The 18,907-nt window shown below is 37.6% G+C and overlaps 1 protein-coding gene across 1 annotated transcript; it reads right to left on the minus strand.

The window, feature by feature from the left end:
* Positions 1 to 169: 169 nt before the first annotated feature.
* Positions 170 to 13,177, minus strand: LOC104239755 (cyclin-dependent kinase C-1-like). The gene is made up of 12 exons (XM_009794478.2): positions 12,935 to 13,177; positions 10,432 to 10,513; positions 10,208 to 10,298; positions 10,082 to 10,111; positions 9,875 to 9,984; positions 9,704 to 9,776; positions 9,491 to 9,611; positions 9,272 to 9,389; positions 8,041 to 8,180; positions 7,893 to 7,950; positions 1,156 to 1,226; positions 170 to 932 (listed from the first exon to the last, which is right to left on the minus strand). Exons 1-12 carry the CDS (start codon positions 13,042 to 13,044, stop codon positions 410 to 412), a joined length of 1,527 nt encoding a protein of 508 aa, XP_009792780.1. The 5' UTR covers positions 13,045 to 13,177; the 3' UTR covers positions 170 to 409.
* Between the last annotated feature and the right edge of the window lie 5,730 nt (positions 13,178 to 18,907).

Raw genomic sequence — 18,907 nt, forward strand, 5'->3', positions numbered from 1 at the left:
TTCTAATCTTAACGCACGGGATGAATTATGAGGCAATTCCACAAAACATGGTAAGGTGGGGATTTGGAAATTTGTTTAATCCATTTAGGCAGTAGTTAGTTGCAACGGAGTATAGTGTCAACCACAACAATAACTGCAAGGGCCATCAGCAATTCAGCATAGATGCATATCCAAGGGTCTGAATAGTGTATAAAGAAATTGCTATATAAAAGAATCAGGGTGTCAAAAATTTGAATACCTAAGCCAAAAATGAACCACACAGATTCCCTTCACAAAATAGCACGACTTTACATGTACTGTTGTAGATAAACCGATTGCTAAATTTGTTGCATCCAACCACAAGTTCTTACAATTGCTAATGGTTTCCTTTGATGCTGTCTAGCCAGTGATTTGCATAACAGGTCCGACTCTATTGCTGCCAACCATACTGCTGGTTACGGTTTCCACTCATTTGGTTAGAACCTCTCCCTGTGCCAGAACCTCCATATTGACCACTTTGGGAGTAATTAGGAGGAACACCATAGCCACCACTTGGTCCCCGAGGAACACTGGAAGCCACCCCACTACCAGGATAAGGTGGGGCTCGTCCCTGAGGTGGATATGTCCCACTACTATAACCTCCGCCTTGTGCCCCACGATCTTGATAATACCCCCCACCAGGGTTTCCACCTGGAGGATACCGATTTTGGCCTCCAGGGCCACGAGGCTTTCCATATTGATGATGACCAGCAGCAGATATTGCAGGCTGGGTTTGATGATTAGGTCCACCCCAGTGCTGGGAATGACTTTGCCCAGACTGTTGGATAGGAGGGAGGCGTGAATGTTGCTGTGGGTGCTGCAGCTTCTGTCTTTTGGCCAATTCTTCATTCTGTCGCTGCTGTTGCCGTTTTTTCTTAGTCTGGAACTCGTGTGATGATTCGTATTTAGGTAGGCTGTTTAACAGAGTGGAAACAAGTTGTTAGATGAAGAGATATATATGTATACATAGCATAATATATCTCAGGATATGCTTTAACTAACGTTCATTAACCCATAAAAATCTCAGATTAGTTGGACCACAGGTGGATGTAAGAACATTGGCCAAGATGTTTCCAGATCCATTATAGGGAATACAATATGCACAAACAGCACTGAGAAATGTGGATGCAAAAGCACCTTCTAGGATCACAAGGTAAGGGGTCGGTCCAGAAATATTCAGCATCTAGAGCATCCTTTGCACATATTCTCTGCAGAAAAAGAGGCATCGATCAAAATTGGAATTACTATGTGAATAGAAAACATGCCATATGCAGTCAAACCGATTATAATATAATTTAAAGACATTGAAGTAAAGTTCAGATGTCTCTGTAAGAACGGAAAGATATCCAAACTGGGGTTACACAAGATAATAAAAATGTCAAAAGTCTGTTATCCTTCTGAAGTAATAAATAGATAAATAGAACTGATAGAGCTCCATTTTGTTGGCTTTCAATAACTCATGCTGGCTTGCTCAAGAAAATATCTAGATCCCGCTGTAAATAATAAGGCAAAACCAGTAAAATATACATATAAGTCAGAAGGGAAATGCATCAAGATATATGGAAGCTGTTCCAGTTTACTGGTGCTATTTTTCCGTCCAGGTTTTTGAAACACAATCAACAACACTTTAATCCCATATTAATTGGGATTGAATATATGTATCCTCGGTACCTTTTCCACTCTATTTAGGTCCATTTCATTCCATATTAAATAATTTGGCTTGTACAACAAATTTGGGGTTCTCTAAAATCTTACTTACCCCAATATTAACATACAAGTAGTACATAATAAAAGGAAACGGACTCCTAACAACCAGTTCGGGTTCATGGCCGGTCGTTAGACTACGGAAGCTATCCACCTTATTAGGAGGTTAGTGGAACAGTACAGGGATATGAAGAAGGATTTGCACATGGTGTTTATTGACCTAGAGAAAGCGTATGACAAGGTCCCTAGGGAGGTTCTTTGGAGATGCCCGGAGGTAAAAGGTGTGACGGTAAGAATGACCACGGACATGTATGATGGAGCTAAGACTCGGGGTAGGACAGGACTCGGAGCATTTTCTGGCTGTTATGGGGTTTAGGATCTGCGCTCAGCTCGTTCTTATTTGCCCCGGTGATGGACGCACTGACACACCATATTCAAGGGGAGGTGCCATGGTGTATATTATTTGCTGATGACATAATTCTAATTGATGAGACGCGAGGCAGCGTTAACGAGAGGCTGGAGGTTTAGAGACAGTCCCTTGAGTCTAAGGGTTTCAAGTTGAGTAGGACTAAGATATAATACCTGGAGTGCAAGTTCAGCGACGTGACGGGGAACCGGGCATGGACGTGGGGCTTGACTCACAGGTCATCCCTAAGAAAGGAAGTTTCAAGAACCTTGGATCGGTTATCCAGGGGGATGGGGATATCGACGAGGATGTCATACATTGTATAGGGGTGGGGTGGATTAAATAGAGGTTAACATCTGGAGTCCTGTGTGACAAAAAAGTGCCACCGAAATGAGGATGTTGAGGTGGATGTGCGAGCACAGTAGGATAGATAAGATTAGGAATGAAAATATTCTGAAGAAGGTGGCGTGGCTCCCATAGATGATAAGATGCGGGAAGCAAGGCTTATATGGTTCGGGCACGTGCGGAGGAGAAGCCTAGATGTCTCGATACGGAGGTGTGAGCGGTGGGCTTTGGCGGGTATGAGAGGGCGACTTAAGAAGTATTGGGGAGAGGTGATCTGACATGACATGGCGCAGCTCCAGATTTTCGAGGACATGACCCTTGATAGAAAAGTGTGGAGGTCGGACATTAGGGTTGCAGGTTAGGAGGTAGTTGAGCATTTTCCTACTTCGTACCGAGTGTGAGGTTAGTCTGATAGTGTTTTGTCTAGACTGCTAGTGATTAATGTTGTGTTCACACTATTTTTTTCCGTTTTTCATAGTACTAGGCCATATTTACTAGTTATTGTTATTGCTTTTCCATCTACTTTCTGGCTCTTACGATGCTATTATTCTTTTTCTAGTTTATGCTGTTGGTACAGATCTATTGTCTCTTTTCGTCTTCTTGAGTCAAGGGTCTATCGGAAACAGCCTCTCTAATCCCTCGAGGTAGGGATAAGGTCTGCGAACATACTACCCTCCCCATATTCCACCTATGAGATTTTACTGGGTTGTTGTTGTTGTTGGACTCCTAACAAATACCAGGTAACAACAGCTAGCTTTGTTACCTACCCTTGATCCAAACTAGTGTAAATGTAACAACAACTAACCTTAATCCAAACTGGTTGGTGCCTACATGAATCTTTAGATCCTGTTTTGTTCTATCCTTAGCTAATTATGCATTGGTCATGAGTGATGCAGGTCTTTTAGATACCTTCCTTTCATGTTACCTCGTCCTTTAAATCACTTTTTAATCATCATATTGGTGCATATATGGATACAAGTCCACTTACGACACGGCCAAACCATTTCAAGCAACCTCGCTCTTTATACAATTGTCTTCGCTCTTTACCCAATTGTCCGCCACCTGCACCATCTGTTGAATCAGATCAGTCCTAACCTCGTCCAGTATTTATGATCATACACCCTTTTTTATATCTGCATTTTTACGACATTCATCTAGTGTATTACGCCTTAGAAGCCCAATATTCACCACCACATAACATACTAGTCTCACAACCCTTTTAAAACACTACTCTTTCACTTTGTCGGGTATCTCTAGCACATTGAACACCCATAATGTTCTTCCATTTCTTTTTCTTTGAAAGGTAATGGGGTATGTTAACATTCTTCCATTTCAAAAATTGTTTATAAGTTAAAACACATTACAATAAAAATCACCAGTGTTGTGATCGGTACTTCCACTAGCTGAGCAACTATAACTCTTAAATTTGTGTCATTTAACTTAAGAAATAGTAAACCATCCATGACTCTTATTCTATAAATTATTTTAGAAAGATAATTATATTATAACAGCAGCACTAAGGAAATGCTACAATATTTACAGGTGAGCAAAAAATCAAAAAAGAAAAAAAGGAACCCCTTTCTAGTCTTGCAAGGATTCTGAGGGGCCAAATATTGAACTCCTCCTAGCACCAAAAAGAAAACAAATTGTTTCTCCTCTTTCTGCCTCTGTTCTAGTAGAGTAGCAACTGTGTGGTAGTTCTCGGTATTACCACTTTTAGGCCAATTATGCTAGGGTATATGTGTTATAGCTTTGTTGTCACTTTGCAATGAATGAAAAAATGGTTTATATTTCCTGCTTCTTCCCACATAAGTGGCACCTACTGCACGAGAAATTACCCATTTTTTTAAAGGTTGTCATGTATTAAACATCCCCAAACCCCACTTGTAGGATTACACTGGGTTTGTTGTTGTTGTTGTCATGTATTAAACATGCATTTTGGGCCACCAACCAAGAGACACAGAACACTTTGAATAGGGTTTTTGTTATCCAGATCAGATACCAGAGCCGCTGACTGCACTAAAGGCTTGTCTAGTAAAAGTCTTGTAACAAGAGTTTTACAACGAAGACACCTTTATCATGTCGCTTCCAAACTCAAGTATCTTCACTTAAGTTGAGGCTTTGGAATGGTTCCAAGAGAAGTAGTAAAGCAGCAACTCCTCTCACTTTCAAATCATTAAGATTTCATCTCAATGTGAAGTTTCAAGTGTTTTGTTTTATAGCAAGACAAGGTGGCATCAGGTTGGCTGGCAATCTGTATGAGTCAGGAAATTGGTCTTTAAATAGCACTGATTAATCCAGTTGTCATTTCAAAAGCATAGTTTCTGAGTATTACCCACTTCAAAATCAATATTTTCATTAAAAGAAGGCCAGAGTACACTAATGCTTCTCAAGACTGCTACTCCATGTGATGTAGACACATTTCTGGTATTATCTGCTCCATACTTGGTATGGATGACATTCCTCCAGAAAGTCCCAGTTTCATAGTTGAACCTCCATTGCACTTAGAGAGTATGCTCCTATTGTGCGCCTCAAGTTTTTAATTCCAGTCCTTTATCTTTCTTGGTAGCAGTGACTTCACTCCATTTGACTAGGTGAAATGTCCTCTTTTTTCTCTTTGTTGCCTTGCCATAGCAAGTTTCTTCTTAACTGATCCAATCTATTGGCATTCTATAACTTTCTTCTACACAAAGGCATAAGTTAACTTCTCAGCCACTAATTACCTTCTGGCTTCTGATCTGTCAATTATAGTTGTCTTTGTCATTTCTCCACATGCCTCTGCTTATCTATCAAATTGTAATCATCTTTTCCTTAATTTTTCAAGGAAATAGTGTTTCTTCTCTTCTCATGAATATCCAATGAGCTCGTCCCAAGGCAGTAAGGTTTTTTTTTTTTCTGCATAAGTCATAATTATATTATATTAAACAGCCTAACACTAAGATGGTGCTAGGACATTACAAAGTTAGGAACCCTCCTATACAAAAACAAAGAGGAGTCTCGTCTGTACAAAAGTTCTACTCCTGTAGTGAATTAATGAACTTTAACGTGCTATCCTCATCCTTTACATATAAACCAAAAACCATAAACATCTCTACTTTAGTTTCTGTACAAGATCTTCCTGTTCGAAACATCTGGAATTCCTTTCATACCCACAAGACCAACATACGCAAGCTGGCACTGGTTTTTACGAATTCTTCAATGGTTTGCTGATTCCCTTCCCTCCCCCCCCCCCCAAAAAAAAAAAAAAAAAAAAAAACAGCGCCAGCCAGTCAACCGATCCTTGACCATGCATAGCATGACAAAAGGCATATAGAAAATATAATAAAACAGGTTCCAAATCTGTCTCGCTACTGTGCAATGCAATAAAGATGACTGCAGTTCTCCTCCTCGCTGCTACACATCTACACCTGCTACAAATCGACATCCCTTAGATTGCTTCAGGTGCGGCACGTATCATCTGAAACCAACCATATAAAGCAGGCAGCCTAAAAAGCGGCCTTAGATTTCTCTATCTCCTAACGTGGCCAATTGAAAGGGTTGCCCAACTCTTGATTCAATCTCCTTGTAACATGAAGCCCTACAGAGAATATTTCGTTCTGTTGCCTCTTCCATATGGTACAATCAGCTTCTTCTGCATTTAAAGCCACAGGCCCACAGCCACATGCTCTAAGTCTTTTAACAATAGCACGATTCTTAGTACTTCCCAAAGCAGAGTCTTCTAGGGTTTTTGCACCAGCTGCTCTGATTGCAACATTACGACACACAACTCCCTAGATTAGTGGTGAAATTATAATGGTCATCATATCAAATAATAAGTGGTGTATGTCCTCTCCAAACATCCTTCCAAAACCTTGTGTTCCTGACATGACCAGTGTTGTCAAAGGCGAAAAGCTCTAAAAAGCGCTCTACGCCAATTGGGGCTTTAAGCGCAAAGCAAAATTTAAGTGGGGGCTTTAGTTAAAAAAGGCGCAATGGAAGAAAAAAAATAAAAATATATATGTAATTCAAGAGAAAAGTAACAAATTCATTCATATTGTTTTTCTTAACAACCAATACACTTATTTGCCGATTATATTTGAAGTCTAGCATTGCTCCATTCAAGATAGAACTCATGGACAATAAGGGGCACGTCTTGGTGCCTTGCCTACACTGAAGCACAACTTAAGTGAGGCAAAGCGCCCTCCCTGAGCTTTAGGGCTTAACTGCGCCTTAAATGAGCCTTTGACAACACTGGCCATGACTAACCTTAAATATTTATATAGGTTCCTGCCTAGACCAATATACCAGAGACATTGTTCCCTGTACCCTTCTCCATAAAATCCTCTCCTTTTTGCTATATCCCCACAGCCGTTTCAGTAGTAGACTACTAATATATGCTTTCAAGTTTCTCCAGCATCACCATGTTCCACTTCACCAAGTGAAAGGTCCTCTTTTCCTTGTTTCCATCCCGCAGAGTTCCTCCTAATCTTGTCCAATTTTTTCTTCATACTGACTGGCATGGAAATAAAGACATAAGGTAAGTTGACGAGAGTCGAGTACACTGTTAATGAGTATAATCCTACCCCGAGAGACAAGTACTGCCTTTTCAGGTTGAAGTCTCTTTTCACACCTCTTCTCAATCTTTTCTCGACATCTATTTTGCTTTGTACCTGGCAACTAAAGGCATGCTCAAGTAAATTAATGGAAGCTCCTATCTGATAGCCCAAAGTATCATCTAACCTTTGTAAATCATGCACTTGACTAACCCGCATGCCCTAATTATGGGTATGCCCACACTTTTAGTATCACAACTTCTAACCACCATTCACCATTCATTCATTTCACTTTTAAAGACGATCAACCTGCCCGGTTCATTTTTCAATTTTTTTTTTACACTTTTAGGTCTTAACATACATCAAAAGATAAGAACAGAATAATCGCAAATGCATAATTAACTTCATATGTTTGTCTAGTCAAAATGCATCACATCAAATGGGTGGGAAATAAGAACTGTATTTATTAACAAAGGTGACTGTTTTACGATATGTTCTGGTATAATCCTTGTGGGAACTAAGAAATACGCAACCAACATCCCTCTTCAAATTCTGATAACACCAGACAAAAGCAAATCAACTGAGCATACAAATTGCAGCAGTAACTAACACTTTACATATTGAGAATAGCGACATACTAATGAACAAGGTGCCTTTGGACAGAAAGGAACTCTCAAGGAGTGTACATGTTGACCTCATAAATAAGTTCAGATGCCCAAGAAACCTATATTCTTGTTGCAACAGAGAGTTTGATCCATATCATTTTCTGTACTTAAGCACCTTTTGATATGTTCAGACCTTCAAGAAACACCTTCTCCAAAATAATGGCACAAAGTAAACCAATGTAGTTTGAGATTTAGTTACTATAACCACATTAAGGAAAATACCTGAGATGGATCAAGAGTCAGCATTTTGTCTAATAAATCCAAAGCATGGCGATCAAAACTGCACAATGAATAAGAACTAAGTATGTTAGCCAAGTTACAAAAACAAGTAGTTCAAACAACTCAGCATTTCAGAGAGTGAACACTTAACTGCCTAAAGACCTCTCTAACTCGTCTTTTCATTGGCCTTGCTGGCTTGAACTTGCCATACCAAGGAATCTTTGATACACCAGGCCAGTTAACTTCATCAGGGGTTCCACAAAGCTCATATATTTTGTTCAACTGTTCAGGCTGTAATCAGAAAAGAGTAAGAGTGAGGGACTTGATCTTCAACGAAGCCAACAGAAATCATAAAATTGTAAGGTTAGCATAAACATGAAGCCGAAGCAAGAGACACAGGAAAAAAAAATAGAAGAGGCACACAGCAAGAGAAGCAGATTAAATTAGCTTAAAGACATTGAACTGGAAAGGGGTCTCATGAACTGCATGATGTTCTCAACTTCTACCAGACTTCTACCTTTCACCAGAAATAAATAAATCTATGCATCTGACTTCACTTAATCACATCCTCGAGTTTCTAATACCATGGCCTGATAATACATTTCAGAATCTTACCATTTCTTGCAGATACAGACACGCCTTAAAACAATATTACTCCTTTTTTCAACTAATATTACGCTCTTGCTATTTTGGATGTCTTCGAAAATGTTGACATCATTCCACTTATAAGAATATTATATTATACAACACTTCGAAGAATTTAAATTCATTAACTATTCAAAATTTAAACTTTGATATGATATTTTGTCTATCAGCAAACTTTACAACTACGTTACTAACTTAAAATCTTCTTCTACTACCACTAACATAATACATAAGTCAAATTAACATCTTAAGCTCGGTTTCTAATCAATTACCATCATATAACAGAGGATGTAATACTTCTATTGTTCATGTGATCTCCCTAAATTTTCAGAATGTTTGTGCCCTAATGAACTGAATCCTTGTCCATGCTACTCCGATTTTTGCTTGCTGTTAGTCCTTAACATGGAGTTTATTAATCACGGGCCAAGCTAACAAGATCAAATAGAAGAAACTAGCTAAGAAATTTTTTCCTGTTCAACTTATTCAATTGATTGTGAGATCTGGTTCAAATAAGTTGTTTTCTAATCCAAATCCTTCATTGCTGAGAACATGTTAGCCAGAGAATTTGATTAGTACACCATCTGACAAAAGTAAAAGATACTCCTTACGAATAGAGCCAATAGCACATTAGCAAATATTCCTTGGACCACTACTAACCGGTAAACTTGTAAAGTGAAGCTACTGACACCTACCTACAGCACCTAGAGAAGCAGAGCAAAAGTTTTAGAGGATATTACCTCATTTTTTCCAGGTAAGATTGGCTTCCCGAACAGAAGTTCAGCAAATATACAACCAACGGACCACATGTCAACAGCTGGGCCATACTTTGTGGCTCCAAGCAACAACTCTGGAGGTCTGTCCAAGATTATCGTATATTAGTCTAGAAAGAGCAGAAAAATTTCAGAGTGATACAAGAAAAGTAATAAGCAGAATGCTTTAACAGGCTTTAGATTTACCTGTACCACAGAGTAATAACACGATTTGTCAGATTAGCATTGTGATCACCAGAAAATGACCGTGCTAAACCAAAATCAGCAAGCTTCAGATTTCCTTCATTATCTATCAGAAGATTAGAGCCTGCAAACATAAGGAAACAAATGTGTCATGAGATTCCAGTAACAATTGCAAAGATCAATATGTTACATACAGGGAGTTAAATGAAAACTAACCTTTGATATCTCTGTGAAGAACTTGATTAACATGGCAGTAATGAAGACCAGTAAGGAGTTGCTTCATGTAGCACTGGAAAAAATAATATCATCAATAAATGTGCAGTGAATAGATGGTCATCACAATCAGAAGAAGTATAAATCTTTTTCTGATAGCTAGGCTTACGATACTTTAATCTGCGGAATTGTGAATCTCAGCCCTGGTCGATCAGCAAGTCCAGTCAAGTCATGATCCATGTATTCAAAAACCATGTAAATGTTTCCCTTGTACTTGTTATTATCTGTTCCTCAAAGAAAATTGAAATTCATGAATGTTAATTTCTGCAAACGTTGGGAAAGGAACTTCACTATCAATAAGAAAAATCTTAGCTGGAATACCTAGCTTCCCTTGTTCATCCCCTTCAGGACCTAGAAGAGAAATTCATATCAGAACTGACAATAAAAGTTAACCCAACTTAAGCAAATTTTCAAAACATATAGCAGCTAAGATTAAGAGAGAACTACCTTGGGAGGTTACTATCTCTTTTAGCTGAATGACATTTTCATGCTGCAATTTCTTTAGAATTTTAATCTCCCGGATGGCTGTTATTGGGAACTGCAGAAATAAGCAAAATTTACCATATTATCAATCTCAGGCCTGCAATCCATTAGTCAAAATAAGCTCTAATATTTAAAAGGGATAAATACAAATCTAAAAACAGTGTGATGATTGGGGGAAAGAACAGTACCCCCTCCTTCTCATTGTCCATACGTATCTTTTTCAAAGCAACAATCTCCCCAGTTGCCTTTTCTCTGGCCATGTACACTTGCCTGGAAAAGAGCAACAGTGACAATCATGCTAAGCATACAAACCATGAAGCAACCAATGAAATATCAACAAATGGAAAGTTCGGGGAGTCATCTCTGAATTGAATCAATTTCATCTAGTCACCAATTACAATAGTTGCAATATGGTCCCAAGCAATAACGCCAATTGCATCCTTATTGCATGACATGGCCGTTTACTATCAGTAACTTATATTTTTATTAACAAAAACAAAGAGCAGGGACGCACTAAGCTAATTCTGGACATTACAAAATGAGGCGCCCTCTATACGAAAACAAAAAGAAGAAGCTCCCCTGTACAAAATTACTCCTGTAGTGACTCAATAAAATCTATCATGCGATTTTCATCATACAAATCTGTAGATTGCAAGAAGATGCCAGCATGCCTAAGCATCTGTATACTAAGAATCTGAATTGAGCTAGTTCTGCCCTCAAAACACCTAAAGTTCCTCCCTTTCCATAGTATCCAACAGACACATACTGGGTTAGTCCTCCAATACTTCTTACTCCCTCCGTTTCAATTTATGTGAACCCATTTGACTGGGCACGGAGTTTAAGAAAAGAGAGAACTTTTGAATTTGTGGTGTAAAATGAGGCACATATATTTTGTGTGGCTATAAATCATTGCATAAAAGTAAAAAATAAGGAAAGGGGTCATTCTTTTTGGCACGGACCAAAAAGGAAATAGGTTCACATAAATTGAAACGGAGGGAGTAAAAGACTTGTGAAAGCTGCAACTCCACTGACCATCCAATAATTGTCTGATTGACTGTGCCATTATCAATGCTGCCCAAAAATGTTCAAGAACAGGTCCTACAACTGCTGTATTACAATGCAGGAACAAATGGGCTGCAACCACATAAAGAATGCAACTTTACATGGGGCTCTTGATTTCCATAGTATCTTCTAAGGACACTGGGGGTAGTTGTTTGTTCCATTGTTTAGCAACTTGTAAGCATGACCTGACTGAGAATAAATCATTATACTGCCCTGTTGCATGACTTTGGCCTGGCCTTTAACCGATCCTTACCACAATAATTCAACTAAACCAAGAGCTTTTCCAACATTCTCTTGAGTATACTGCGGATAAATTTGGAAAACCAACTCTTACATCTTCCAGGCGAGACGAGACACGAAGAAATAAGAAGAAAAACAGGAATTAACTCTCCTCAGAAGCCATTACATACCAGCGTGTCATCAAGCCACCTCCTCCTCATCTTGCCGATTCCACCCTCCCTTCCTCAACCGTAGCTCCCATTGCCACCCCCTATACCCGCCCTAGTAGCCCCACCATCCATATTTCCCTTCCCTGCCACTTCCATCACTCTTTCCCGGTACAATTTTCTATTCCCCAACCCTACAACTCTCCAACTAGCGAGTGCACCATCTAGCAACCCATTTCCCTGCCCCACCCGTGACTTCTTTTCATCAGAACAGCCCCAATCCAAAACCACCTCCCCATATGCAGATCCCATCAACCTCTCTACCGTTCTCCAACCCCCAGATCCTAGCCATAGCCCCTCCTTCCCAAACCTTAATTGAAGAAGGATGAGAGAGGTCGGAACAAAGGGTCTGGTTATTTAAAGGACAAACAATTGTTTCCCCAAAAGTATTTCTTTTCTTATTTTCCGATAAGCAAAAGTTCTATCAAACAACAGTAGCACTAACACTGTGTTATGTGAGTACATCGTGGAAACCTTACCAAAACTCAGTTCCTATCTGAACTATGAAATTCTAAACAAAACCAATTATTCAAAACCCAAAACCATGCCAAAGATAAGAACTGAATCAACTAATCGGCTTCAATATGGTTAGAATGAAACACAACAACTAAAAAGAACAAAAGGCAACCTTCAATAACATATTTAAGTTCAGGGACAAAGGGCTACACAAGAAATAACATTACATTTTCTTGAGGCATGAAAAGAACGAAGTTAAGTCATTAACGTGAAGAAAAAAACACTTGCTTGATAAATGGGACAGTTATTTTCCGGGTATGCCTTTTTCTCAATAAGTCTTTATATATGCTTCACATGGCCTATTTCCAACAGATTAATCCAATGGTCCAATCGCTATTTTCAAAGAAAACAAACTCAATAACAACCTAATATCAGATCATAAAGCAATGGCATTACAGCAAACTAAGACAAAACCACAATAAAAGATTCTCATTTACCCACAAAGACTACAAGAGCAAAATACAAATAACATACCAATGAAACAATCCCAAATGTACCAAAAGCTCCTATTTTCTACAGTATTTAATGAGGCAAGAAAGCAACCCATCCTTGTCGATTATTAAATAAATTAAAAAAAAACTGAGAAATACAGCAACAATTTATCCAAATAAGAGGCAAAGTAAAAGAATGTTAATTTCTGGAGGGGGGGGGGAGTTGAGCAACAGACCCATAAGTTCCTTCACCGATTTGTTCAAGCTTTTCGAAGCAGTCGACACTTCGAGAACCCCACAATGGCGATTCTTCAAGATTCAGCTGACCATAAGCAGCCACTGCCATCTTCTGTTGTACCTTCAATATTCTCTCTGCGTGTACAACAACACTTTGCCTGATGAGCTATTGAACAACAATAGTTGGTGTGGAGTTTGACAGAGGAGGAAGGTTCAATTCAAAAATAGGGGAACGCTAAAGGTAATGGAGGCGGCTTGGGATTATTTTGTAACTGTGAAGTTGCGGGTTTTTCTTCTTTTTTTCTTTTCCACAGAACACTTCCAAAGGGCTTTTTTGCTAATTTACATAGGATGAGGGATTGCTTTGTCAATTGAAATAATTTCGGTTGTTATGCTCTTTTTCCACTTTTTTCTATTTTAATCCTCAGAATTCCGTTGTTATACATTCTTTTTCAAGTTGTTATTAGTTTTTTTTTGTATATACAAGTAGGTATTTTTGTTATACATTCTTTTTCAGGTTCTATTTTAATGTTATTTTTGGTATATACAAGGTTTGGGTTAGCCTAACCCATCACGATGATGGACTTTAATTAAAAAAAATCTTTTTTCATACAGCTTTTTATTTTCTTCTTTTGAACAGGGAGTGTGAGACGGATTACTAGACTAGGCTAGAGAAGAATAAGAATGAGGACTTAGCATAATTGAACTTTACTTGTAGAGTTTGTCCGACTAAAATCTTGCGACAATATAAAATTAATCTTGTAAATTGAATTTTAAGTAAAGACTTAGCTCGCCAGCCTATCAATCAAAGATGCTGAGAGCAAGGGCAGCTTACTCACAAGTTCATACCATTTGTTTCGCGTCATGAAACTTACTTTAAAAATTAGTGAAATTAAGAAAAGTAAAGACATAAAAGCAAAAAGTGAATACCCCATAGACCAAAAGGGCAAAGATCAATAAGCTCCAAGAAAATAGATTCACGTTTCAGTAGGAGTTATCTCTTAGTTATTATAAAAACCATTATATGAAGTTGTGTTAACTTATTATATGATGATGGTGCTATTGTACTTGGACAAATAAGTGGTTATATATTTACATATCTAACTAAAGCTGGGCATATGCAAGGTGATACGGTACCCTCTATGGCTAGCACCAGTATTTGTCTTTTTTGTTAATTTTTGGACTATTTACTTTTTTTCTGATCAATAGATTAAAATAATATTTATTGATTAATGAATGAAACAGTTCCAAGAACTATAAGAGAAAATTAATTACTTCCTAGTCTGAGTTCACAAACTCGAACTATACTCTGTTGATTAACTCTCTATAACAAATATAAGGCTATGAGGTATTGACATTTCACTGCATCGACAAGTAGGGAAATACATACAACTGCAAAATATATTTTTTCAATTTGATTGTAACATTTGTTTCTTCATTTGTTTGTGAGAATGTAATGCAAGATTGACGTTTCCTCTCAAATTTTATTTTATGCTTTGTGAGTAAAATGCTTCTAATGCACGCTAGAGAATGACCTTTTAATTTCTCTTTTATTTCATCTAGGTAAGTTACACATCTGAAGAGAATGGTGAGAACTATAACCTTTTCATTTTCTTTCTCTTCTCTTTCATTGTAAGCTCTCACACATTTATTTTGGATTCAACTGCATGTGGTGGCAAATTCTTCCTTGTCAAGGAAATGCATAAGAATCGCACGGTAATATAAATATATATATATATACACACACGGGTGAATCACCCTTGAGCCTTGACATTGCATCATTGCTCACAAGCTTAAATGCTTCTAAAGATTGTTTGCTTATAGGAGAAAATCTTCACAGAGGTCAAACTTTTAAGGTATAACGTTCATATGCAGAAACTGTCTTAAAATTTTATTAACTTCGTACCAAATTATCGAATGTGTTAAACTTCTCAAGTTTGTTCCGTAATAGAAATTAGAATTCAAAATATGGTCGTACGCGTGATAAACGATCTTATCTCAAAGTTGTAATTCATGATTGGCACACTTCAAGTATATCTACTTAGAGTGGCAAGTACGCTCTTGAAAATATACTTATTAGCACAATAGAAAAAGGTAAAATGATACCACTATTAGAGAAAAAAACGCAAAAGAAATAAAAATAAAAATTTAACTAAAATGTTGTCATGTTTATTTTGCTATTTAAGAGTTTTTATCAATATCGTCCTTATTGTTTCATCTTACTCTAGTGAAAAATGAGGTGAAATAATAAGGATGATATTAAAAAAAAACTTTTGACAATAAAATATCAACTTATTGTAGGTTTTTGTTATCTAGTTTTAGCACATCCAATATTAATTCTTAATTAATTTAATCTGGTTTATCTTTTGAAATTTTCAAATTGGCTCGATAAACCAATAGTCCATACAAATTTAAAAGAAGTGAGTAATTACAAGTAGATGAGGGATACAAAACGGTGAAATTTGATGCAAAAGTTACACAAAGTAAATGAGTTACTGGAAACTGAAGTTAGATATATCTAATTAAATATGTTTCAAGCTATTATTTCAATATCTATTGAGCGTAAGAACTAGCAGAAATAATTAGCACCCTATGCAAATTAACTTGTTTAGTGTTATTGGATTAATATCAAATAATTATTCTTTATGCAGAGTTATCCATATAAAAGAATATTTCTTAGTCAATGAAAACTTAGTACACTATAATTAAATTGACGATACTCACTAGTCACTTGACTATTTGGTGATAGTTACGTACATACACCATCCTTTGAAAGAAAAAAGAACTTATCTTTTGATGATTACGATTATTTCACTTTATATTATTTATTAAAACAAGAGCATAGATTGCTCGTCAACGGTCCAACAAGATTGATAAACACAGATGAAATTAATATTTTAATTCATGATAATGACTCTCACTATCTAAGAGCGTCTTATTTGAGTGTTTGACTTTATCCACCTATTTCATCATAAACAAATTATGAAACCCTTAATCAATATGTATATATATATATATATATATATATATATATATATATATATATATATATATATTATTTTTATTTTTTTGGAACCCCAGGAAAACCCGCAGTCGCTACAGCTTCTGAGCACTCTGTGCGCACTGGGTAAACCCCCATTTGTAATAGCCTGCAAACCACACAAGAATATATATAAACCGCACTAGGCAAGCCATGTGCGACATGGTCAGACCCAGAAGGCATTGAAGATGGATCGATTCCAGGTTATCATTGTGGATAACCCCCTCCAAACCAACTGGGTCGTGCCGAAGCACATTTCATTATATTTTGATAATTAGTTAGCTCCACAAATTCTAGAGGTAATGGCTAACTCCCTAACTATCAGGTTATTATAAGTTTTATATTTAAACTATGTTTGTTTCCATTATCCTCCTGAACTATAAATTTAAGGGTTAAAACCTTCCTCCCGCCTTAATTTATGTTGGTATGTGTGGATCATAAAACACATAAAAAAGGCACTACACATGTCTTTAATTTTTTTTCTTCTAAATGTCGTTTAAATTTATTAGTAAGTTTAACTTAACATGATTTATGAAGCGGATGTGGATATGAGGTTCGATACACAAGTATCCCTAAGAGAAGTAATTTCACGTACCTTGAGTCAAAATCCAAGAAAATCGGGAGAGGGGATGTTATATATTGTATTTGAGCGGGGCGGGTAAAATGGAGGCTCGCATTCGGTACTTTGTGTGATAAGAATATGCCACCACAACTTAAGAATAAGTTCAACTGAGTGGTAGTTATACCGACTATGTTATATGGGGCAGAGTATTGGCCAAGAACTTCCATGTCCAGAAGATGAAAGTAGCTGAAATGAGGATGTTTGAGATTTATGTGCGGGCATACCATAATTGATAAGATTAGGAATGAAGATATTCGAGACAAGATGGGAGTGGACCTCATAGAGGACAAGATGCGGGAAGTGAGGTTTAGATGGTTTGAGCATGTGAAAAGGAGAAGCACATATGCCCCAGTAAGGAGATGTGAGATGTTGGCCTATGTGGGTCTGAGTAGAGGTAGAAGCAGGCCAAATGAGTATTGAGGAGAGGTGATTAGGCAGGATATGGCGTTACTTCAACATACTGATGTCACGGCCCGAATTGCCCACCCTCGGGAGTCGTGATGGCGCCTATTCATGAAAGCTAGGCAAGCCGAGTATTATATATCCATTAACCTTTTTAATAGCGGAATAATTATAATAAACAGAAATGCGGAAGACGAAAACTAATAGTTTAACCATATACTAGTGCAGAATCCAACATATAACTCTACCCAGAATTTGGTGTCACAATATCACGGACTATCTACGAATACTACAAACAGTGGTCTGAAAGAAAAATACAAAGATGTCTCTGAAGTACATAAAAGAAACAGAATGGAAAAATAGTAGGAGACCCCAAGGCCTGCGGATGCCTGCAGGACTACCTCAGGTCTCCGCCACTGGACTGAAGGCAGAAACCTCACTATGGTCCAAAAATTGCAGCACTGGGATCTGCACATAGTGCAGAGTATAGTATCAGCACAACCGACCCCATGTGCTGCTAAGTGTCGAGCCTAACCTCGGCGAAGTAGTGATGAGGCTAGGACAAGACTACCAAATAAACATGTGTAGTTATATCATATACAACAAGTAATAATGGCAGAAACTAGCAGTTAAAAATGGGAAGGGGAAACATGCTTGGGGGATATCATGTACAAAAAGAAATTCAGTAAAGAAGCATACGGAGCAGCAAAATTCAACTATAAGCAAGAATAAGGAAGACAATCACAAATGCACGACATCACCCTTTGTGCTTACTCTCGTTCTCATCATAAGAATCAATATAATCGGCACGACATCACCCTTCGTGCTTTTACCTCACATAACCATGGCACGACATTATCCTTCGTGCATTATCACTCATATCATGGAACAACATCACCTTTCGTGCTTTTACATTTACAATATCGGCACGGCATCACCATCGTGCATTAACACTCTCTCACAAATATCACGCACGATATCACCCTTCGTGCTTTTATACTCTTCCTTACCCAAGCAACAATCACAAAGCAATGCGGGCAAGGGAATCAAAAAAATCACAATAGAATCCCGGCAAGGGAATAATAGTATATCAAAAATATTCCGGCAAGAGAAACAATATCATGAGCAATAACATCCCGGCAAGGGAAACAATATCAAAGCAATAACATCCCGGCAAGGAAGACAATATCATAAACCTCTTCTCTTTTCCACAATTACTTCACAACTCAATTCTCAATTTGAGCTAATGCTCTACAATGTTCAATTACCAAGAATACTTCCATAAGCCTTGTTCAACATTAGAAATCATCATATTAAGCATGGACAATACAAAACGGAGTCACATCAATCATAGTATAAGACTCATGGGCATGCTTGACAACGACGTATAGATACTCGTCACAACACCTATACGTCGTACTCAATAATTAACATATATCAGATAAGACACAACTCCTAATCCCTCAAGCTAAGGTTAGACCAAACACTTACCTCAAAGCCACGAACACAATAAAGCCTCAACTACCGCTTTACCTCTTGATTCCACCACCAATTCGCTTGTATTTAGCCACAATTTACTTAACGACATCAATAAATGCTAAATGAATCAATTCTAATGCATGAAAATAGGTTTTCTAAAGATTTCCCCAAAAAGTCAAAAATCGACCCCGGGCCCACATGGTCAAAACCCGAGGTTCGACCAAAACTCGATTACCCATTCACCCACGAACTCAAATATATAATTTATTTTGAAATAGGACTTCAAATCGAGGTCCAAATCCCCAAAAATCTAAAATCCTAAGTTCTACCCAAAACATCCAATTTTCCCATGAAAACCCTTGATTTTGAATTGAAATCATGTGAAAAGATGCTATAGATTGAAGAAAATGAGTTAGAAACGACTTACAA

The sequence above is a fragment of the Nicotiana sylvestris genome, chromosome 5, assembly GCF_000393655.2.
Source record: "Nicotiana sylvestris chromosome 5, ASM39365v2, whole genome shotgun sequence".
In the NCBI taxonomy this organism is placed as follows: Eukaryota; Viridiplantae; Streptophyta; class Magnoliopsida; order Solanales; family Solanaceae; genus Nicotiana; species Nicotiana sylvestris.